A 23648-nucleotide genomic window follows, 5' to 3' on the forward strand; every position below is an offset into this window, starting at 1 on the left:
TATGAGCATAGTGAGTATTTTAACTCTGACTTTACTTTGCTGTAAATAAGTCTGTACTTGTACATAAGTGCTTAGATTGTACTTAGATTTTGAATGCAAGACTTTTATTTGTAATTATGTATTTTTACATTGTGCTAAGAGGTAGTGTCTGTGTGCATAGTGTGAGGCTGTTTGTTGGACTTCAAATAATCCGTTCACACGGTCACATTATGTGGACTCATCTTCCATTAAGGACAAAGACAACTGTCTACTGAAGAAAAACGACTACATTTGTCACTTGTTAAAATGCCTAATACGACTTTTATGTTTACCTGACAAAGACTCTCTTGTGGTGTCGTGAATTAGATCTTTTTTTTCCCTCAGAGGCAAAGGCCAAGGTAGTGTGAGATTTTTAACAATTATGGATAGATGGGTCAACAAATGTTTTTTTTTTTTTAATTTACCATGACCTCTATCTCATGACCTTAACCTTTCTTTACAAAGCAGGCATTGCGTCTAAATCAAATCAAATCTTAACTTTAGCGGTGGCAGTGTTGGTTGTTTTGGATGAGAATAACTATAATTTCCGTGTTTTTATCCGAATTAATTGACTTTTGATAATAAAAGATCAGAAAATTCTGATACTCTGTGGGTCGTTTTGGAAGACAGTTGCAAACGCTGGGTTTGTTCATTTAGTTTGGATGACTTGTTGGACATTAATCCCTTTCCTACAAGGTAAAGCATTCAATTTTAGCGTTAAAACTTGTTTTTCGGTTAAGGTTAAGGTCAGGTGAGTCTCCAGGAATTAATTTTAAGTCAATGTCATGTCCTACTAAGTGCCAAAAACAAGTCTGTGTGTGTGTCTGCGTGTTTGCACGGGACAGGAGTCACAGTTTACAATACGTGTGGATGTGATGGAATCTCCCACTTGTTTCAGTCATCCCTTCCCTCTCCGTCTCTCTCTCTCTCTTTTACTCCGGCTGCTAATCAGCATTTGAAAGGCAGCTTTGACACTGAGAAAGAAAGTGAGGGGGGCACAGGGAGGTGGGGGTAAACGAAAGCATGAGACACAGCGAGCGAGGGAGTGAGGGAGGGAGAGCCGGAGAGAGACTGAGGCGAGGGGCTGTACAAGCATGCCTTTTATATTTACTAGTGACTGAGAGAGAGAGAGAGAGAGAGAGAGAGAGGGAGGGAGAGGGACAGAGAGAGAGAGAGAGCAGCTGAAGGCAGAGACAACTGGTGTGCACGGCTTTCCCAAGAGGAAATGAAAAGAAAGAAGCTCAGCGAGGAGAGTGAATGAGTGAGCGGGAGAGAGGAAGGGTGGGAGGGAGCATGCCGGCTGGATAGAGAGAGAGAGAGAGAGAGAAAGAGAGAGAGAGAGAGAGAGAGAGACGTAGTGAGAGAGAGAGAGAGAGAGCGAGGAAGAGATTCTCACACTGGCTGTGTCCTAATCCGAGTCCATCTCCAAGAAGCAGCGGAGCAGAGTGTTGGTGAAGTGAGTCTGAGAGCCAAGGAGAGCTACATCAGCTTCACACACACACACACACACAAACACACACTCACACTCTCTCTCCCTCTCTTTCTCTCTTACACACACACACACTCTTTCTGCAACGGGAGTCCACGATGTGTCCGGCTGCACGGTCACGGCTTTTGTGAAAGTGAGGGGATTGACGCTGCCCCCGTCCCAGCCCCCTCGGCTCACACACACACAGTGTTTGTTTGCTGTGTTTAAGCTTGAGGTGCCGGTGGAGGTGGTGCTGCTGCTGCTGCCGCTGCTGCTGCTGCTGCTGCTGCTGGTGGAGGTGGTGGTGGTGTGGTGGTGGTGTGGTGGGGGGGCACCGCCAGGGCAGAGCAAGGGGCTCCGGAGAGGAGGAGGAAGAGAAGAAGAAGAAGGAGAAGAAGAAGAGGAGGAGGAGGAAGAAGAGAGAGACAAAGTGGATCAGATCAACAGCAACAGACTGAACGCTGGAAATGCCCGTCAGGTGAGTAGATAATGGATCTAACAACTTTATGGTCACACACGCACACACACATGCATGAGCGTACACACACTTTCTCACTCTCGGGCTTGTTTTTGTCACACACGCCGGACACACATGCACATAAAGTTGTCCCCTTTTATCATGCAGATTCTTGCTGTTAGTCTGATTTATTTTGATGTCTCAATATATCGTCAAATCTCGATAAGGAAAAAAAACGAGTTTTATTATAACTTGTTAAATTTACACCTAAAGTAGTGTTTTTAAAAAAAAAAAAAAAAAAAAATATTCTGTGATAAAATATCAGCATGTGCGCAGCGGAGGGAACTTTTTACTGAGTCTAATTAAGAGCAGAACAGAAATATTTCACAATCGTAACATTTCTTAGACTTAATTTGCACGTTAGCAATCAGTAGAAAGTCAAAATCATTTAGGGTATAAATTATAAAATGAGATTAAAGGAATTAGGAGTTTATTTCTAAAACTCTCCTCTACTTACTGACATCTCTTTTTTTTTTTACTGCATGACAGCATGCATGAATACACAGAAAATCCACTGATAAATGTGCGTATTTTAAGATAAAGCGGCCGTTTTATAATGTACTATAAATGATTATTGTTGTTTCATTTGCTCAGATAATTAGATTAATATTTGCTCTTCCTTGAAAGCACCGTCACTGCTTTTCCACAAAGTTTCTTTTTGCATTTCATCAATTTAGTGTAACAGATAAAACATTCTCCAATCTTTCCTCTTCAGATAAGCCAGATAATTGTGCGTGTAGGTAATTATGGCCCAACTCTTTCTGATAAATTTTGCATGCGTGCGTGTGTGTGTGTGTGTGTTTGGGGGTGTGTGTGTGTGTGTGTGCGCGCGCTGGAGTTTGAGATACAGAAGCAGAGAGCAGAGCAGAGAGAGTGAGCGGCTGCGTGTCCGTCTCCACCTGCAGAGGCAGAATTGGACACAGTTTACTGGCTCAGTAACATTCGGTGCCTTCAGGGTGTTTGCAGCAGGTGGTCCAAATTGGCAGAATGACTGTGACAAACGCACAGTGTTCGCCGCCGCTGCTGTAAAGTAAATAACAACATCAAACCATCACGGAGAGATTTCAGGTTTTTCTGCTTTTTTTTTTTCTCTCTCTTTCTTTTTTTGCCATAATTTGTCGTTACTGTGGCTGGAGGCTTGTCACCTGGAGTAAAAAAAGTCAGACTCTCAGAGTGGTGGAGCAGTTATTTCACAAAGGAAAAATGTGTGTGTGCATGCATGAGTGTGTGCAAATGTGTGTTTGCTATAAATTCTGCTCTGTTTCATAAACCGCCAACAGCATCATTTGCACACACACCTGCTGAGAGAGCAGGTGCTCAGATAAATTCAAACCAAATGACTACCTGCAGAGGAGAGCCACTCTCTCAGGTGTCAGGATGAGTGAGAAGAGTTACTGCCTGTGCTCACGTTATCCGGCAGTTTTGAGTGACTTTGTGCAATTTTTATTTTATCTTTTTGAAATTTTCTGTAAAGATCGCACACAGCAGCAACGTATGCATGTTGCAAAACTGACACGAATTAGGGTCAGAGCGTGTCCGTTGGTACAGTTTATACCTCGGCCCACTGAGCCACGAAGCCTCTCCATCCGTTTCTCTTCTCGCATGTGCAGGATGCTCCGGTCGTGACCCACCATTAGGCCTTTTATATTAGACCCAGACGCAGGTTTCTCCTTCGGATTTTGGATTTAAGGATCTGCAGCTCGTGCCAACAGGCAACTATGTGACAGACCCCGACTTGGATTACTTTGTGAAACTGAAAACAAAGAGTCCCGTTGAAGATGGCAGACAAAAGTTGAAATGAATTTTTTAATAAAAGGAATTCTGAGCAGCAGGCAGATGAGCGCCGCTTTTATTTTTCTGCCAAAAATCAGCACTTGGGTGTGTTTCTGATGCTGCTGGGAGGTTCACATCTGGTTTTCTTTGCCAGATTCTCTATTAATGTTCCATAAATAAGCAAGAAAGTTTAAATCAGTCGTTTTTAAATGTAGTTTGGTTGGCAGACAGAGGCAGACTCACTTTTTGTGACTCATGGACAACTTCTCAGGTAGACAGACTCCCTCCCTTCCTCTCTTGATATTTTTGTCTCTCTCTGTTGCTCTCATCGACACACACACGCGCACACACACACACACACACCGAGGTGGTCAGTGTCTGGTGTGTTGACAGACAGCAGCTCACACATGCCTTGCTCTCGGCGTGCGTGCGTGCGTGTGTGTGTGTGAAGAGCGTTGACAGACAGTGTGTGGGTCTGTGACAGAGGGTGTCAGCGCAGTGTCAGGGAGATGTGTTTAGTGTCACACTCTGCTGACCTGATCTCCGGTCGGACTGTCCACTCCGGCCCCGCTGTGGCTCCTTACATAACCCCCGCTGTCATTCACACACCGGCCTGAAGGGATCCACCAGGCTGCACACACACACACTCGCACACACACATGCATTTACTTAGTGACGTGCGCACAATGTATAGGCATCCACGGGCTCTAAATCGAACATCAGATCAGGTGCGAATTTGCCTCACGAGATCTCTTTTTCATGTCGTTTTTCCCCTTCTTCCTTGCTCTCTCATGTAGTCCGTGACATAAAGCAGATGCTACATAAATTAACACTAAATCTGGAAATACTCAAACAAAGCTCCGAGCAGTGTGTGGGAATATAGTATGAGGCCAACGGGTATCCTGTTTTTCCCCAGCGTGCTTGCGAGACACCTACACAACTTGTGCAACTCTTATCAAGAGTTTGACACCGCTCTGAACTCTGACATCTGCACCATGCTAATTGATGTGTCTGTATTAGCATGTGGACATCTCAGTGCTGGTGTGTAGAACGAGGGTGGTGCTTTCAAGTCCGCACACACACACACTGGTGTGTACGTGCATGTGCTGGCGAGAGTGAGTGACCCTGTGTGCTGTGCTTTGGCCTGTGGTTATTTGGAGGTCAGTGCTGATGTGGTCTCTGCCTGCGGGAGTGGATTTACCATCTTCCGCCTTATAGAGACCTGCATCCACTTAGCGGACTCCTCTCTCCACAGTCAGAGAGAGAAGTTTTTCTCTCTTCTTTCTACCTTTTCTGTTTGTTCACCACTAACTTTTTTGGGGAACATCTGAACATTAGAAACGCTGTATATGAATATGATCAGTATTCTCTCTTACAATACAAAATAAGAAGCTTTTATCATTGACTTCCTTCACCTTTAGCCTCGCCTTACATCGAGGTCGTGGTATTTAACCTCAGAATAGATCGCAGCTATTATTTTGACTTGTGCTACTTTATTGACCCGGGATCTTCTCTTTCAAGCCTAGATATCATAAAGGTCAGGGATGGTTAACTCCATGATGGACTGAGCGTTTTTAGAGACTGTATTTCTTTTTATCGACTTTTAGATGTTTTGAACTTTATGTTCATACATTTGAGTTCATTTCAAGCTTACTGTTGATCCAGCGTCTCTTTATGCCTTTTATTTATAGCGAAAACTAACCCCAGGATGTATTGCACTACTTTTAATACAGCGTTTAGGGATTTAAGATTAGACATTTTGTAAAATCATATCGATTGATTTAACGTAATTGTATTCGTTATGTGGATTATTTTGTGCATCCAGTTGCTCCAGAAGTCATAAATAAGAATTTAAAGGGGCACTATGTAGTTTTGGAGAGGAAATTCAAACTCAGAATTTTTATATTTACAATGTTAATGAGGAAATAATACAAACTCAGAAATATTTGTTTGTTTACATAACTGAAACAAGCTGTTCTCAGAGGAAAATGGGGTCCCCGGAAACACTATTTGAAGCTAAAATAAAACAGTATGAAACTGTGTTGCCCTTTAAGGTCAGTTTGTTGATTTAGTTTATTCAGTCATTAAAACAAAGAGAGTGTGTTCATTTAGTTTGTTTCAGTCACTAAAGATCTTTCTCTTCTGATTAAAATTTCTCCCCCAAAACTACGTAGTGCACCTTTAAAATGGCAATTGTTGCCGAGAATGTCAGTTTATAAGATGAAGTCAATACTAAGCGAGGGATGACATCAGAGCAGTCTTCAGAGACTAAATCATTTTACTTGGTAAAAACTGTAAATATATATGATTCCGTGCGCTGATGCTTTCAACTTCATATTTAATACAGTTCAGGTGAAGTGCAGCGTTTCTTTTGTGTACACTCAGGCTGGGCTGGATGGTAATTATGACAGGCATGGATTGGATTCTGCGTAACTCCACGCCCGTGAGGAGTGGACATCAAAGCTCGCTCACCAAAGCCCTCTGTAATAAAAGAAGAGGAGGAGAAAGATATTGATTACCAAGGGTGAACATTAGCAAATCTCTTTCTCTCTCCTTTTTTTTCATGTATGTCTTCATCTGTCCATCATTTCTCTCTCACTCTATCTCTCTCGTACTGTCTGATTTGCCTCCCTCCGCCTCAACTTATGCTCCCTCCATCCCCCATCCGCTCTCCATCCACCCCTCTAATCATTTATTTATCGCTGATCTCTTTATTCCGTATTCTTCCAGTTTAGGGATGGTCCACGCTGCGACTGGTTCACTCGCACAAGGCTGTTATCATCATTCCTTTACACCCCTCCCGAACCCTCCTCTTCCTCCTCATCACCGCAGAGATACCTGGGGGCGGGCGGGGTCACTCTGGTCCAATCTAACGCCGTATTGATTCCATTAGATAATTAATGACCCAGGCAGGGGCCAGGGAGGAGCAAAGAGGGGGTTAGGAGAGATGTGGGGGGTTAGGATGATGGGAGAGGCGATGGAGGAGGAGGAGGAGGAGGAGGAGGAGAGAGGGGGGGGACGCCAAGGCCCTTGAGAGTTGGAGAGAACCTTGGGTTGGGAATGATCCAGAGTCGTCAAGGTCAACCGCAGCCGGCGCTCCGATATGGAAGCAGAATGCCGAGCGAGTCAGAATATGGAATACTGATAGAGAGCGAGGGGGGGGAGATCTTCATGTCCAGCAGCTGTCGATTGATCAGCGGCTGAAAAATTGTACATTAAAAAGTCTTTTGACTTCCAAATCCTGAGGTCCAACCAGGGCCGTAATGCATGATAAGTAGTTTTCAGCCCTCCAACCAGAATACCAAACTTCATCTCCCCGTACGCGCCAGACACTCATTTACAACTACTCAACAACATGAAAGGCAAGATAGAAAACTAGCTACATCAAATATTCTGTTCATGTTATTTCCAACCATGTTTTCTACATCTTCCATGATATTGAGCGTGCTCTATTTGATAAAATATTATTCACAGGAGTATCGTGCATCGCTGTTGTATGTGGACTCCGCTTCTACCTTTAGTTGGAGATAATTAAAGACGGGCGGGGGTTTGAAGACGAGGAGAGAGCTGTGTAAAACTGTTAGCAGTAAGATTTTATTTGATGACTGCTATACACAGTTTGATGTTGGGCGAATACTCATGCCAGCTTTGTTAGTATTTTTTTTTTTTGCTCTTACAGAGGTGACAGGAAACACGTCGCAAATGGTGCCTGGCATGCTGATGTGTGGGTCCAAACTACAGAGTTTGTTCTGATTAGTGCATCGTGTTGAAATAAACATAGGAGAAAATTATATAAAATTTCAGTCCGCATGTTGAAAATGAGGTGAAACACTCCCCAGGGATGTTGGGATCATTGTTTATGCTACTAGACTAACCTTGAGGTCTTCAGGACGCCCCCTAAAATGTCCACTTCTAATTAAGAAAGCACTTATCCTCGGTTTCATTTTGCTTTATTAAGTTAAGGACAAAGAGTTATAGGGCTGCAACTAAGGATTATTTTGACTGTCGCATAATTTGTTGATTATTTTTGCGATAAATCGATTTGTTGTTTGGTCTATAAAATGTTTGAAAATGGTTAGAAATGTTGATCAACCCACAGATATTCATTTGACTGTCACAGAGGAAGAAATAAACCAGAAAATATTCACATTTAAGAAACTGGAATCAGAAAAAATTGACTTTAATTTCTTAAGAAAAACTCAAACTGACTTATCAACTAATTAATGAATCTAGTTCTTAGATCTCAGAATTTTTCAGAAATCCTAGAAATCCTTGTAACTGGAACTTTCGTCCTCTTCCCGTACATTGCACAGGCTTGGTCCTCCTCTTCACCTTTGCATGGTCGCAGCCTGCATGCCGTCTCTAGTGGGCCATGAGCGCTCCTCTGCCTCCACATTCACAGTCTTGGCCAGCCTCTGTATTGGGCCCCAGGGGTTGGTGAGATGAGGCATAAAACAACCATGTCTCTACCTAGGGGAGCTGCTGGCATGGCACTGGGGCTATTGTCTGTCTGCGTGCTGTTTGACTTAAATGTGTTCATTTGCCTGATGCCCCTGACTCCCTACGGGGAGGGGGCGGCTCGGGGAGAGGAGGGGCACGCTAACGAACCTCTGACAGCTGGAGGCCCTAATTAAACGTCCCTGCTGAAAATAAACAGAGCGGGAGCCAAAGCGAGGCAGCCAGAGAGAGACGCACGGCAAACAGCGGCTGCGAACGCTCGCCGCAGTGCCCTCCTCTCTGTTGCTGTTGAGCCCGTGCCAAGAGAGCATGGCTCTATAGGGTAGGGGTCTCAAACACACACTATACACACACACACACACCACTTATGAATATGTAGCACTGCAGCAACACATTATGAACACCTGCGGTCACACTTGATACAGGTTGATCTCTACAGCTGTGGGCATGGCGGTAGTATATTCTTACTCTCTCTCTCAGAAGTCACACTTTTTCCTTTTTCCACACATTTCCCACGTCGTGCCGTCACAGAAGGCGTCGACTCAGCTCGATTGTTTTTTTTCGCGCTCTCTGTCTAGATGACACGTCTGACATTCAGCCTGTTGTGCTGCTAGCTAGCCGGAGCATTAGCAGTCAAAGTGGCGGGGTCCATTTGGGTGAGTGCATTAATGGGCCGCCCAACCTGCGACAAGGTTATGAGGCTGATTGAATAATTACTGTGGAGGCCCCTGTCCATTACGCCCCTGTGTCTGCCCAGATAGAGGCAGACGCACACAGAGAGATGGAGAGATAGCCGGAGACAGAAAGATGGAGGGAGAGATTAGATAAGCACAGATAGGGTCAATTAAGAGATAAACATACAGGTAAAGGAAAGTAAAAAGGCTGTGTGCATGTGTGTGTGAGTGAGAATTTGAGAGTAAATTGTCTCCCTGCCCGTGTCTCCTCCTTGATCTCCCCGTCCTACTGTACGCGGCCTAATTTGGCATGTAGTGCGTTTATCCAGGTGAGATAGAGAAGGTGACAAAGGTGAAGTTGTCAGACAGAGGTGCGCCGCCCTCTGCTCGACCCTGTCTCCCCTGCACCAGACTCACAGAAAAGAGCAACTGTCAGTGATGCAGGCTGGAAGCTTGAGAGAGAGAAATATAGGTTTCCTATAGCGGAGTGAAGCCTTACACATAAGCCCAGGACAAAATATTCTGTCAATGGAAGTGCCCTGGGAAGAGGTTAAACCAATCGACCAGATTGATCAGATTAGCAACTTTGCCACTAAATTCTCTGAATCCCTTATAATAAAACTTTAAAGGGAAGAGCTACAACTACTGTTGACATCTACGCAGAAGTTTAACCGCCCAGTCAGCCAACAGTTCAGTAGTGCAGGCTATATATACTGCATAGTTCTTCAGATGTCCACACATTATTTACTCAAGTATAAAGTACAGATACAGAAAAAGTACTGATCCAACTTCTTTACTCAAGTAAAACTAAAAAGTACAGCTTCAAACAGTTCAGTTAAATAAGGTCATGTTTGGGGAATGTCTTCTCAGAATCTGCTCCGGCTTCATCGGCAGTGTTACCTCAGCTGTTAGCTCAGTTTAATCCATGCTGCCGCTTTTGTCACTACACGCCCCCCGGTCCCCATTCTAGTCTCCCCCTCTGTCTGTTTCCGTCTTGTCACGTCTTTTATGCAAAATAAAAATTAATTGATAAATCCCCTCAGATGCATCGAAACTAAAGTAACGAGCATGTTTTGTAAATGTAAGGAGTAGAAAGTACAGATGCCTGTGTAAAAAAATAAGACTAAAAGTAAAAGTAAGAAAGCCCAGGCTCTGAAATGTACTTAGACTATAAAAGTAAGATATTCATGAAGCCTTCTGACTTTGGTAACCCCCCTGACTTTTAATTTCTGTCAAATTCTTTGGTTTATAATCAAATACCTGTAAAACAGATGACACTCGCTCAGCCTCGACTGCACTTTACCGTTGATTAGCAAATGATAGCATGCTATTCTTTCTCACACATATTCGGGTATTTGGCGACGAGTGACCAATCCGCCATGTTGTCGGAGGTGCACACAAGAAGGTCATCGCCCAGGTTATCACTCTTAAATATTTATTTTTTGTCGGTGTCGGTGCATAACCATGGTAATGAAAAATTCCTTAGCAATGAAGAAGAGCCTGAAAGAAAAGCACTGTGGCATCCAAGCAATTTGTAGGGATAATCCTTCAGTCCACAAGGTTTCGACTTTTGATTATCGTGTGCTAGAGGACTTGGCTGCAGCACAAAAACTTGTTCAAAAAGGCACCTCATGCGTGTTACTGTGGTTTGCTTTTCCTACAGTATGGCGGATAATATTGCAGGGAATTGTTGCTAAACATCAGCATTTTGGCATTGTCGTTGTGCGCATGCTTGGATGGTAACGTTAGCGTTTGGCATGGTTGAAGGAGATGTTAGGAGGTAATTATTCATACTGTACCCCCTCCTGCAGTATCCACTGAAGCCAATCTCTTTATCACTAACCTGGGACCATGTTAGCCGTAGAAATTATAAATCTCTGCATTACCGCTGCCTAAAACTACTAAAGGTAAGTGGCTGACCCGATCTCCCCTTTCAACAACTCCTCTCTCTCTCTGTTGAATCCCTTATCGGCTCTGCAGCCTCTGAAATTGGTCCAAGAAGTTTTCATGCATACATTTAATGTTGGCTGTTTTAGCCTAGATTTGTGAAATGATATCTGCCAAACCTGCCCAGCTTCTGCTGACCCCTCTTAGCCAAGGTCAGCGTAGCCATGCTCAAACTCGAGACATAATCCATTTTCGACTGCCCCGGCAAAGCTCCGCTGAGTTGATTGTGCTGACCCAGCCGGGCCAAAGAAGAAGCGAGTTAGAGAGTGAGAGGAAGTAAGGGAGAGAGAGAGGGCATCTCAGGCCCAAGGGCATGACACCGCGGTGCTCGGGGCCACACTAGCCCTTTAAATGTCAACACAGCACAGAGGGGAGGGAGGGGAGAGGAATCGGAGAGGAGCGGGGCTCTCTTTGAGGACAGAGAAGAATATTGGCAACTTTCAGTACAAGAGGGAAAGTGTTGGAGACGGGCAGAGGGCAGCAATAGATGTGGAGGAGTGGGCAGTGGACGGCATCGTCTTCAGAGATGTGTTGCAGACAAGTTTAAATATCCTCTCAGGGAAGAGCGGAGACATTTGGAGATCTGTGGTTTCAGTTTAATTGTGACTTAAAAGGAGGCTGCGTGTTTTGTCTTATGTCTATTACCTTGGGAAGAGTCTGTGACCTTTATGTGGGGAAGTACATACAGTACCTAATTGCTCTCTGTCAACTTCACCTCTTTCTTTTTTTCTTTCTTTCTTTCTTTCTTTCTTTCTGCAGAATAAGACCTCCAGCCTCGATGAGCATTTTCAGAAAGGCAATTTTTCAGATAGATGAAGTAAAAAATCACGAGACAGGTTTTCATCCGAGCACTTTGATGCAAATTATATTCTATTGAATTAAAAGGGCTGAATGGAAACTGCAAATGGAGATAAAATGTCATCATTTTTCTTTATTGAAAAATGGCCTTCTGCTCACTCCAAGCTTTTATAAGTATTTTGTTGATGAGTGAAATCTGCGGGTGCTAATTAGAAAATTAAAGACTCCCATAACATGTTAAATTCCACACGTTCTGTCCCTGACTATTTCTTCTGCCTCTCTTCCTCTGCTGTCTCTCGTGGATCTCCAGGTCTGAATCTGTCACGTCCTCAGCCAATCAGAGCCTTCGTTAACGGCGGCGGCGGCGGCGCGTGATTGGGAGAAGGATGGCAACCATGCCGTTTGTCAGCGAGGGGAAGTGCGTGAGCGTGGAGTGGGATTTCCTACAAGGACTTCTGGCCAAGCCTCCCACGCTGCCCTGGTGAGACACGACACACACACCCATCCCCTCACACTGATACTGTATAAGCCGCCGTGCATGCCCGTGAATTAATCTGTGCAAGGTGAAATCCATGCGTTAACACCCTTGCACACACCGGCAGCCTGAAGAAGAATTTCCTATCAATGAAACACAATCCAGAAGATGTAAGTGTGATCTCCTCGCTGCTACATATAACCTGCATTGTTGCCCACCTGCCAATCCTGTCAGAGCCGTGAATCCCCTCCCCTTAGTGGGAGATTAAGTAAATTTGGCCGGAATTATTAATGGGCAGTCATTTACAGGCGGATATAAAAACTAAGCAGAATCAATGTGTGTGTATTGATTGTTCTCGGTGGCTGGGGTCGAGGCGGTATAATAATGAGATGTTACAGAGGCTGGCAGCATGAGTCCACAACACACACACACACAGAAAAACACACACTGTTTTCACTTATTAGAGAAAAGCAAGGAGAAATACAACAGCTGCGTCAGCTGATTAAGACATAAACATATGTACGCACGCTACGTACAGCCTTTTTCTTTGTTCTTTTCTTGCTTTTACTCACACACACACATGCACACAGCACTGGTGGTCTTTCTTAGGATGAGAATCAACAACACAGACACGAGGGAGAAAGGCTGGTTCTTCTGTCTCTCTCTCACACACACACATTCACACATACACACTTTATTCCAGCGCAGCACCGACACAAATTGTGAAGTGGCTGTGACAACATAATTCCACCACTCAGGCCCCATTGAGGAGAGTCAATACCCAATCAGAGAGACAGGCTACCTGAGCCCCGGCCCCCCTCTGTCACTCCGCCCCTCCCTCTCCTATTGATCCCTCAATCACGGCTTCAGCTCACTAGCCCGGGACCAGATGAGAGAGAGAGGGAGGGAGGGGAGGGGGAGAGAGGGTTGGGAGGGAGGGGAGAGCGAGAGTGAGATAGGCAGCGAGAGATTGTGTATGTGTGTTCACATATGGATTTTGGAGCAAATGGCATTATTAGGACTGTGCTGTGGCAGATAGAAGAAGGGAGTTTGTCTGTAATTACCAGGCCGATCTGCAACGGGTCAGAATGGAGATTGTTTCACTTGAATTGCAGGAGCCATTACCATCATATGTATTTATGAAATGAGTTTTCTGGATTGATGTTCGGGTCGTCTGTACAGAGCACGAATCACTCAACAGGTGCTCACTGAATGGACACCATGTCATACCCCTCCCATTCTACACAGTGCTGATTCACACTGTTTTCTCTGCCCCTGTTTTCTCTCCTCCCTGCTTTTATCTATTGCTTCCGTTTTCCTCCCGTCTCTCCCCCCCTTCACCTCTCAGTCTCCAGAACCTACGTAAAGAGAAGTCTCGCAATGCGGCTCGTTCGCGGCGGGGGAAGGAAAATTTCGAGTTCTTCGAGCTGGCCAAGATGCTGCCTCTGCCCGGGGCCATCACCAGCCAGCTGGACAAGGCCTCAGTCATACGGCTGACCATCAGCTACCTGCACATGCGCACCTTTGCCAGCCAGGGAGACCCGCCCTGGAGCCCTCTGATGGAGGGAGACAGCAACTGCAGCAAAGGTGAGCAAAAGGGAAACACAAAAGATTGCTGTAGAGACAGACTGGCAATTAGACCACCATGTCTGATGCTACTATCAGTATAGTTGAATTACTAGGACTATGCCTGCCGACATTTCCATGGATCACGTCGCTGCTAGCCACGAGGAGAATGTGTGTGTGTGTGTGTGTGTGTGCCGGTTGATCAGCGTGGTAGAGGGTTTGGGATTCAAAGAGTTTGTATGGTAACGTTACCTCAAGCCAGAGTACGTTATGACACCGAGAGCTAATGTGGCTAAACACATGGAAGAGCACATTGAGAAGAAGAATGACGAGCTAAAAGTCAAGCGAGCCAGGACAGAGAAGCTGACGTTAGCTCTGACATCTGTCACAAACGACAGCTAACTTCACAGCTAGCATAATTAGCTGAAACTGACATCCCTAATTTTTATGTGATTGCTTTTAACAAACCAAAGAGTGCATTAACCAGAGTGCAATACATTTAACCACTGGACTATTCATGCTTTTCACTAAAAAGAAGGCAGTTAGCTCTGAGGTGGCTAGCGACAGAACACACCAGAAACTCTGGGTCTGTCTGTTGTTTTCCTCCAGTCTCTCTCCTGTTTCTTCTTGTGTCTAATCCTATCTTTCCATTGACTTTGTGTGCAATCACGCCTACACCAAAATTTGATTTGTGTCCCGTCTGAACACCCAGTTAGTATGAAACAGAGCCGTAGCTTCTACCAAGTTCACACTCCCATGGGAATCTGAGGTTTTAGTAATTTGGGAAGTTAACATTCTGCATTTGCAAAGTAACATTTTATGGGCTGATTCCAATATATTTTACAATCAGTGTACTTAAATGTAATTAATTTTAGGCCAGGAAAGGATTCAGACTCCAGATTTTCACCAGATTTTCTTTCCTGGATGCCTGGCAAGGGCCTGGAAACAGCATTTAGACACTCGTTGGATAATTAAATGTTTATATTATTGAAAATATATAAATCAAAATAATAAAAAAAATAATTTGTTGTCTGGTTCAAATTTTTGTGGTGGGAGAGTCTTGGACTGGTGGCCTCAGTGTTTTTAACGCCCTGGCTACACCCCTGATAGGAAATATTATTAGAATTTGTTAATTGTTGACACTTTTTTATGCCTCTGTGCTGTTTTAATTGTTCAGAAATCGAGACTGACTAGTACGCAGCTTTAAATGAGACATGGTAGTGACAGATCATTTCTCAGCTCAGGATTCATGCTGTTCCGCCTTTAAGAAAATTATACAGCAGAGATAAATATGATGATGTTCGTTGCCAATGCACACAAACCGCCTGAATCCATGCTTCAACCTCGCATGTCCCTTTCAATCAAAAACAGTCCTCGGCAGTCCGATCTGCCCACTTTCTCCCGCCCACAGAGACGCCCCACACCACAAAGATTCAGCCCGGACCAGGACAATTATCCGGTCCTCTATTAGCCGCCATAATTACTCATGCTGTATGTGAGCGCAGGCACGTGCTCATTCACATGCCTGTAAACATACATGTGCATATACAGTAATCACACAAAGGAGGAGTATTTACGTGTTGTGTGTTTGTGTGTGAGAGAGAAAGGGGGAGATAGATGATACACAAAGAGGGAGGGAACTATTGGTGCGATTTGTAATTACAGAAATTAACTATATAACGAGGACAGTGTAATTATAAAGCCTGTCTAATTGCTACTATTACTGAGGGGAAACGATGCAGCTACAGTACAATTAGAGGTGTGTGTTTGTGTGTCTGTGTGTGTGTGTGTGTGTGTTCATGCCAGTTCTTCTCTATTTTTGGGGAAATGTGAGCAAAAAACAGTCGTGTTAATAGCACATTTGTGTGTGACTGTGTGTGACTTGATTTAACACAATATGTACAACACATTCCTGATAAGATATAATGGTTTTTACACACTACGGACAGTTTAGTCATCACATGGAGAACGACCCATTGTATAAATTTGGATTGAAATTGCATATTTATAACAAAAAGTCTGTGTAACAAATTGAAAATGTGGCATTTAAAGGACATGATATTTACCAGACAGGGATCCTCTAAAAAAGAAGGTGTTAGCTGCATTGTGGGAAATGTAGGATCCAGTGTTTTTGGAGGTTGGGCCGTGCCAGAGGCTAAAACACTAAAAGTCTTTGCTTCTTTGATTCTGACCAACTTTTTTCAGTTTGTCTCTTGTGTTGTAAAGGATGGAAGTGTAGTATGAAATCCCTGAATTTCCCCTTTAATTTAAGAAATCTAAAACATATTTTTTATTTTTATTTCGAAGCATTGGTGTTTTGTGTTTCTCAACGCAAGCATCCGTAAAAGGTCTTTAGAGAATAAAGTCGTGACAAATGATCATTGTTATAAATCTGCAGATCAAAGAATAAGTATTAGTGTTAGTATGTACATATATATTACACTGCAAAAACTCAAAATCTGAAGTATTAAGTAATTTCCCATCAGAAATATCTCAGTACACTTAATAGAAGAAACAACCATTTCTTTACTTTTTAATTTTACTTATTACAAGTTACAGAACTACCTTAAATTAATTGTTTTTTACTTATTTTTGAAGTGGTATTTTTTCCAGAGTAGTAGTTGTGACAAAATAAATAAAAACAGTAGAAAAATAAATGCTTTCTTCAAGTGTTTAGCTGAACCATTGTCCCACAATAGATCCTTTTCACGGCAGACATTTTGGCTTGTCAAAGCAGTAAAAGCACAGGCCAATAATGTTAACGATGGCTCCATTCTATTAAGTGTCCCAGTAAGCCATGTCAGTGAGTGAGCATGCACAACACCAGAACCCTGGAAAGTAGCTCACCTAAATGAAATGCAGCCATTAATTTTATAAATTCCACCTGTCTTCTGCTTTGACAAGTGAAAAATGTCTGTAGTGAAAAAGCACAAAAGAAAATGAGGTGCTACCGTACAAGCAGCCACAAAACACTTCAAGAAATCGCCGGGTTTGGTGCGTTAACTCCACAAAGATCTCAAAAAACTTTTTAGTTTATTCTAGACTGCAACATTTAAAAGGTTTACAGCATTGTAGCCTGATTTAACAAGAGACAGTTGAACTTGTCGTAGCAGAAATAACATTAACGATGATCTGTTTAGTGTTCAACACTTGGTCCTCGAAACTGAATTCAGCCATCAGTCCTTTTATATTTTACACCTGTTGCTTTTCCTACAGTCACATGTCAATGCGCCTTACACTTAAAAGGCCTATTGACGTCCATTATTGCACATACTGTATCATTTTCTCTACATTGATTAGGTGCATTGATTTTCTTTGTATACTAATTGCAAAAGCAGTACAGGACAATGTGACAGGTAGTATAAGTACACTCTGTGCACAGCACAGCATAATAACACGATCACCTCATCATTTCAGTGCTAAACACTCTTTTCAGTCTGTACGTCAAAGCTACTGAGGTTCAATACCCAGACATTTATAGGAATACCTCACTGAAAACCAAAAGTATCTCACTCATAAAAAATCATACCTTAATACACACACGGTGAGCCCCAATCTATAGCCACGATATCAGAAAATATACATTGTTATGGATGAATCCATTGGGATCCATCGATATCTAATCAGCCATGCAGCGCAGCACAATCTGAATGTCTGAGTGATATCCATACACTCGCTCACTTTACACGCAGCCGCGGCCTTGACAGAGCGCTACGCGTAGTGAATTGTTTTGCCTCAGTGTTCCAGGCTTTCCTTGGCCTTGATCGAATAATACCTGCTGTTTAGAGAAGTAGCTGCGCTGTCCTGTGCGCGGACTGGAAGCATTGCAGAAAGACAGATGCGAGGTGTGCTGTTTGCACTACAATGAGAGGCACTTCTTGTACAAATGTGAGCCCATAACTGTAAAATGTATAGAGCAACTGCACGAAGGTCACGGAAACACATCCCAGCCCACGGTCAGAAATATCTTGAGCGTTCCTCCCGTAGTGTTTTACTAAATGTTTGGAGATTTTTACAAGCAGGTCACACAGTCTCAGCGGGGCCAAGGCTGAAAATGCGATGCTAATTTGGACATCAGTTTGAACAAGTCTACCCACAATGCATTGGCAGGGTTTTAAGTGTGATGCATGACTTTAATTCCGTTAGTGGAATGTGGTCAGAGATCCAGCTGAAAGGGAGAAGAGGACGGAGAGGAGGGGAAGGGACAAATGTAGAAGGAATAAAGAGAGAAAGAGGAGAGGAAGGAGAGGAGTGTGAGGAGAGAGAGGAGGTGGAGGAGGGGAGGGTTGCATTCCTCCACTCCCCCACCTCCCCCTCGTCCGAGGGGTTTTTGGATGGGGCGAGGGCCAGCGGAGAGGGAAGGAAGAGGTGGAGGCTGGAGGAGAGGAGAGAGGAGAGGGATGGAGGGAAGGGGAGGGGCCGGTGTGGCTTTTGTCTGCTTCCCACGTTTCAAAGCCAGTCTTGAAAAATGAATAGACAGAGGAAAATCAATTGCATGACCTTCACAGAGAGAAAGAGAGAGATTGAGAGAGCAGGAGAGGGGGGGAGAAGGAGGAGAGAGACAGATTATGGAAGGAAGGAGCAAACGAAAAGGAAAGGCTGAAGGGAGGAAAAGTAAAATGACCCATGATGTTCATTCCCATTCAGTGTGTGTGCGTATGTGTGTGCGAGTGTGTGTGTGTTTGTGTGTGCGCGGGTGTTTGTACCTATTTGCACAGCGCACTGAAGGATAAACCCTTTTATTTCAAATCATTTATATTTCAAAACCTCTCTGTATTGAGTACATTTTGCTTTGGGGATCAGTTTTTTTTTTTTTTCTATTTCCCTGCCTTTTTAAATGTCACATTAAAGGATAATTCCGTTTTCTTTACTATTTCTTATTTTTGTAGCTTGTGATAACATTGTGCTCACTCGCCACACTAACTGAAGAGCAGCAACACTGCTGAAAAGCAGTCGGACAACACAGGAGGGTCAGCGGATCAGACAGGATGTAAACAAGCTAACAGTTTAGCGAGAATAGCTAAACCTCTTTATTCGGACAATACAGTACATCAAACATGAGTCAGTTTGAGTAGTAATTCTACCATTGAGCTTTACTTTCTTTTCCAAATAAGTTGTTTGTTTAAAGAGTAACTTAAATAAGGCTGGAAATTAGTGTTTCACTGCACTCTCATCCTCAAAGTTTGAATGTGTTTTACCTCTGAGCACACCCTGCATCACTGTGAGGGTGTGGTCAGAAGTAAGCTTAGCTGGAGTTAACTTCTACATCACTTGAGCACTGTGAGAAGATCAGTTGCTCTGTAAAAAAAAAAAGATTTGGATGATCATGTTGTGATTTTCACCTTTTTTTGTCTGTCCCGAAGTGACATGTCATGTTGGTGTTGCTGACTTACATTGAGCGAGAGTGGTGTTACATATAACCATACTATAAAATGGTATTTTAGTATCTTGTAACATTTTCTTTAAAAATGAAAAACATCATATGTGCAAATAATGGCACAATTCAAACGGGATCGAAAATGTCTTTCTCCCTCCCCACTGACTTCTGTACAGTTTCTTTCCAAATAATCCAATGGGGCTCATCGGAATGGGCGGAAGAAAGACAGCATGACCGTGAAACCTATGTATCCCCATCACGCCCTTGTGGCTGGCTGGTACTAAAACCCATACTGACATGGGTCGGACTAAAAACTCAAAAGTACACGTCAAACGTCTAGAAAGTTTGGTTTAAAAGGTGCAATATATAAGAATTGGCCAGCTGTTGAATTCATATTCACGACAACCACTAACTGCTACTTAACTGCTACTGCTACTACGTAGCTGCTGTTAGCTAGTTGACTCAGTTAGGCATGAAGCTAGCGGCCCGGTGTGGGAGTTCAGAGAACCGTGTTGTGTGTCTTGATTGACCAGGGCTAGCTGGTTTGCACGCTAGATAGTTCTGCCACGCCACAACATCACAGCTGTTATTTCTCCACATTCTGTAAATATTTCAGTACATTTTTGAATGTTTTCAACTAAATTTCTTACATATTGCACCTTTAATTAGATATATCTTGATACTGCCCCTCCAATGTCCAATCACTATAGCACAGACTTTGGCTCTAAATGATGTCACCGGCGCAAGAAGGCAGCCCCCATATTTGGCTTCATTTATGTACGGTTGGAGGAAGAGGAGATGCGTCGACCATCTCTATATTTACAGTCTACGGTAGAGCCTGATCTGTATTGGATTTTTGAGGCAAAAACACAATATTTATATTTGAGAGTTTTGCCATAACATGACGAAACATACTCGATAAGGATTGCTTCAATTTGTTAATTAAAGAATTGCGAAGATAAACTTTTCAGTGCTCTATCGGTTTCTAAATCAGCTCAAACATATCTTTGGCATTTCTGTGGTGCAATTTCCTGTTTCTTATTAACATGCACATTAGTTAATATCAGCATATCTGCGATAAGCTAGTATCTACAGTATAATCAATAACATAAGCCATGCTGATAAATAACTTGGTGAGAACAGTCTTATCATAATGAATAGAAGCTCTGGCCAGAACCAGATTGTGAAAAATTTGAATTTTCCACAGTTGGTGCATTTTTAATGAAGTTATCCAGGTTATTATAGATTTTTTTTCCATGAAATTTAAGTCAAATTTATGTTGCAAAAATTCTCTCTCCACAAATTTGTAGCAACTCAGCCTTTAACAGGTGCAATACAGCAGGTGGAGAACCCCTCAGTCTTTTACAAGGTACAGTACAATGACAACTCACTGCCAGCAACAGGGCCAGCTGAAGTGTTTTACTGTCTCTGTTAGTGAGGTCAAACACACCTCTCTCCTCCCCAGCGTTGGTGACATTGACTTTCATTCAGCCTCCGCTCGCTCCCTCTCTATCTCCCCCTCTCCTTCTCCGTTCTTTCACTGCCTCTGTCTCCCTCCCCTTCCCTCCTGCCTCCCCCACCTCTTCGCGCTCTCCCCGCATCTGCCTCCCCTCTAATTCACGGCGTTTAAAGCAGCCGGGGCTTTTAAGGGAAGTTAATTGCACTCAAATTATGTTCGACCGCAAAAGGAGCGAGGGAGCGACGGAGGAGAGACACAGAGATGGAGGAGAGATGGAGGGAGGGATGGATGTCAGAGTGAGAAGATAATTGCGCCAGAGAAGGGACGCTGCGATTAGGGTCACTCTTTCTCTCTCTCTCTCTCTGTCTGTCTGTCGAGCAGCCGAAACGTCACATTTGGATGGTAGTAAACAACTTGGCAGGTGATCGGGCTCTTGTTTTGAAAGGGTGAAAAAGACGGCAGCGGAGCAAGACTTGAGAGACGAAGACCGATAAGAAGAGAGAGAGAGGGGAAGATCTGTTTGATTCCCATCCTAACCTGAAGTTAAAAAGGTCGACACTGTAGGGTTGGAAAGACAGCCTCTGTATATGTGCATGTAGAGGGGATGTATAGGTGTGTGTGCGTGTGTGTGTGTGTGTGTGTGTGTGTGTGTGTGTGTGTGGCCATCACTCATGGACTTAACTGGGACTAAATTATGTATTAGACAGAGGTATAATGGAAATCATTCAAATGAAATTTCTATCTTTTCTTCTCGTGGAGCGCTGGGGAGACCCCGAGAATTGACCTGCGAGTCAGACTATAATTAACGTGTCCGATCGCACCCAGTCCCATTCTGTCTCCTATTCCCACAATGAAATTAAACCTCGCGGCAGAGTGCTGGGAAGCTAATGAAATGGGAGTGTGACAGAAAGGGCCGACCCAGCGATCTCAGGCGCGCACACAGGTCTGCGTCCGGGTCCAGGTGCACATTATTACATGTGTGTACACAACAGCAACTTGAGTCTTACTTTCTAGTTTTACTTAATCAAAGTAATTGCCGACATCTGGGGACAATGAAACAACAAAGTCAGACTGAGGCGAGGAATGAGTCATCAGACAACCAGACAGGTTATAAACAACAACAGTTTAGCTGATTGTTTGGAGGTGAAACCAAAAATCAGTGCAGCTAAAAAAATGTTGGCAATAATCCCTTATTGCTGGTGCTTCAATTGGGCCATTAGTCATCAGTGTAAAGTGCTGCCTCATTAGATTTCTCTCCAAATGAGTACCATTACTTACTTCTTGACACTTTTTATTGAATATTGAATACTCGTGGTGTATTTACTGTGAATTTTGCACCAAATAGGTCTGATTTCTGCAAGCCACGAGAAGGAAAAGCTACAGCTGTGTGAGGTACAACATGTGGTGTAGTTGAGTCTGAAAGCTGCTTAATCACAGCTTAGATTTCCACTAAAATCTTTTCAGAGCCCAGCTGCTAATACGTGTCAATATTACGTTTTAATTAAACTAACCTCAAATTAATGGTGCACTTTATAAGAATTTTAGTTGAAAACCAACCCAGCCCCGTCCAATCCCAGTCCAAAGCTCCCATTTCATTGGTGTAAGCTAGCTGGCGTGATATGCTTGTTTTGAGTATCAATTCGACAGGTGGCCAATTTTTCACCTTTAAGGATACCTTGTGGAGTTTTAAACAATGTTTATATAGGTCTGTTCGTCGTTTGTTCATCGAGGGTTTGTGCCGTTAAAATGCAAAGAAGCGTAGCAGTGTGTCATTAAAGGCACCAAAGAAGAAGAAGAAGAAGGCTGAAAGCTAGCAAACACAGAAGTTAACAGTTTAAAACTTTATACGCAACTTTATTCATGAAATTGGCTTTGCAGTTTCTTAAGAGGAAGGACATTAATTCACCACTCACAGATACACATGATGGATTTTCAGTCAATCAGTCAGTCAGTCAGTCAGTCAGTCAGTCAGTCAGTCAGTCAGTCTTTATTTGTATCGCGCCAATTTCCAAAAGTCATCTTCAAATTGAGCAGGTCTAAACCATACTCCTTGATTAATTTATTTACACAGGCCCAACATTTCCGCAAGCACTTGGCGACAGTGGCGACAAAAAACTGCCTTTTAACAGGCAGAAACCTCGTAGCAGAACCGGACTCAATGGTGGGTGGCGATCTGCCTTCATTTATGATCCGATTCATCCACTGCTTATTGCACGAACAATAACAGCTTGCACTTACAGGTACGGTAAATGCCAAATGAGTTTGACTACTTTGGATATTTGATCAGAACTTGTATGATTATCTAACTGCTTGTGTTTCTTGTCCAATCAGACTTAGTCTGAGTGACAACGCAGCATTCGCAGATCTTGGCAATGAACTTGGTGACTACAGGAATGATAACCAAAACTATTAGGAAAAAATTAAGAATGCACAGTTTTTTGTCAAATGAGTGATCTTATGAACATTTTGGGTTGGGTCTGCATTCTTAGATCCCTGCAGTTAACTTAGTGAGGATAATGTCATTCCTGATGGGAACGAGAGCTACAACTACAAAAATAAGACCCGAGTTGAACAACAACAACATTTTCTTGAAATGATTTTGGATGATTAGGTTTATGATTAGACAAGATATTACAGAAGTGATGATATATAACAAACAGAATCATGCAGGACCCTTTCACTCACACACACACGCACACACGTATAGAAGTAGGGGTTCACAGCACCACTACAGAAGGATCTTTGTTCTCGGGGTGAGATACCAACACCGCTCTCTCTTCACATGTGCACACATTCGTGCATGTGTCCACACACACACACACACACACACACCAGGTCCAGTGTTTTGGTTTCCTGGCTGCCCTATTGTACCCTGGCAGTCTTTAATAAATGGTCCTCTGTGTATTTGTGTGTGTGTGTGTGTGTGTGTGTGTGTGTGAGCGTGTAGACTCATCCGTCAGCCCTCCTGGCCTCATGTCACATCCAGCGTTTCCTCCGCCCCGCTGACACTACTCAGCACTACTGATCACCCACCATCACCTTCACTCCTCAAGGGATCTGTGGCACACACACTCCCACACTATATATGTCTCTTTGGTTGTGAGGCATGCACAAACTA

The 23648-nt window shown here is 43.5% G+C and overlaps 1 protein-coding gene across 2 annotated transcripts in view; it reads left to right on the forward strand.

The window, feature by feature from the left end:
- Positions 1 to 12039: 12039 nt before the first annotated feature.
- The window catches only part of npas1 (neuronal PAS domain protein 1), a 28578-nt gene continuing 16969 nt past the window's right edge, over positions 12040 to 23648 (forward strand). For both annotated transcript variants that reach the window (XM_073491315.1, XM_073491323.1), the window contains exons 1-2: positions 12040 to 12134; positions 13477 to 13715. In XM_073491315.1, the coding sequence (XP_073347416.1) occupies positions 12040 to 12134; positions 13477 to 13715 (334 nt within the window). The remainder of the gene's footprint in view (positions 12135 to 13476; positions 13716 to 23648) is intronic.

The sequence above is a fragment of the Pagrus major genome, chromosome 2, assembly GCF_040436345.1.
Source record: "Pagrus major chromosome 2, Pma_NU_1.0".
In the NCBI taxonomy this organism is placed as follows: domain Eukaryota; kingdom Metazoa; phylum Chordata; class Actinopteri; order Spariformes; family Sparidae; genus Pagrus; species Pagrus major.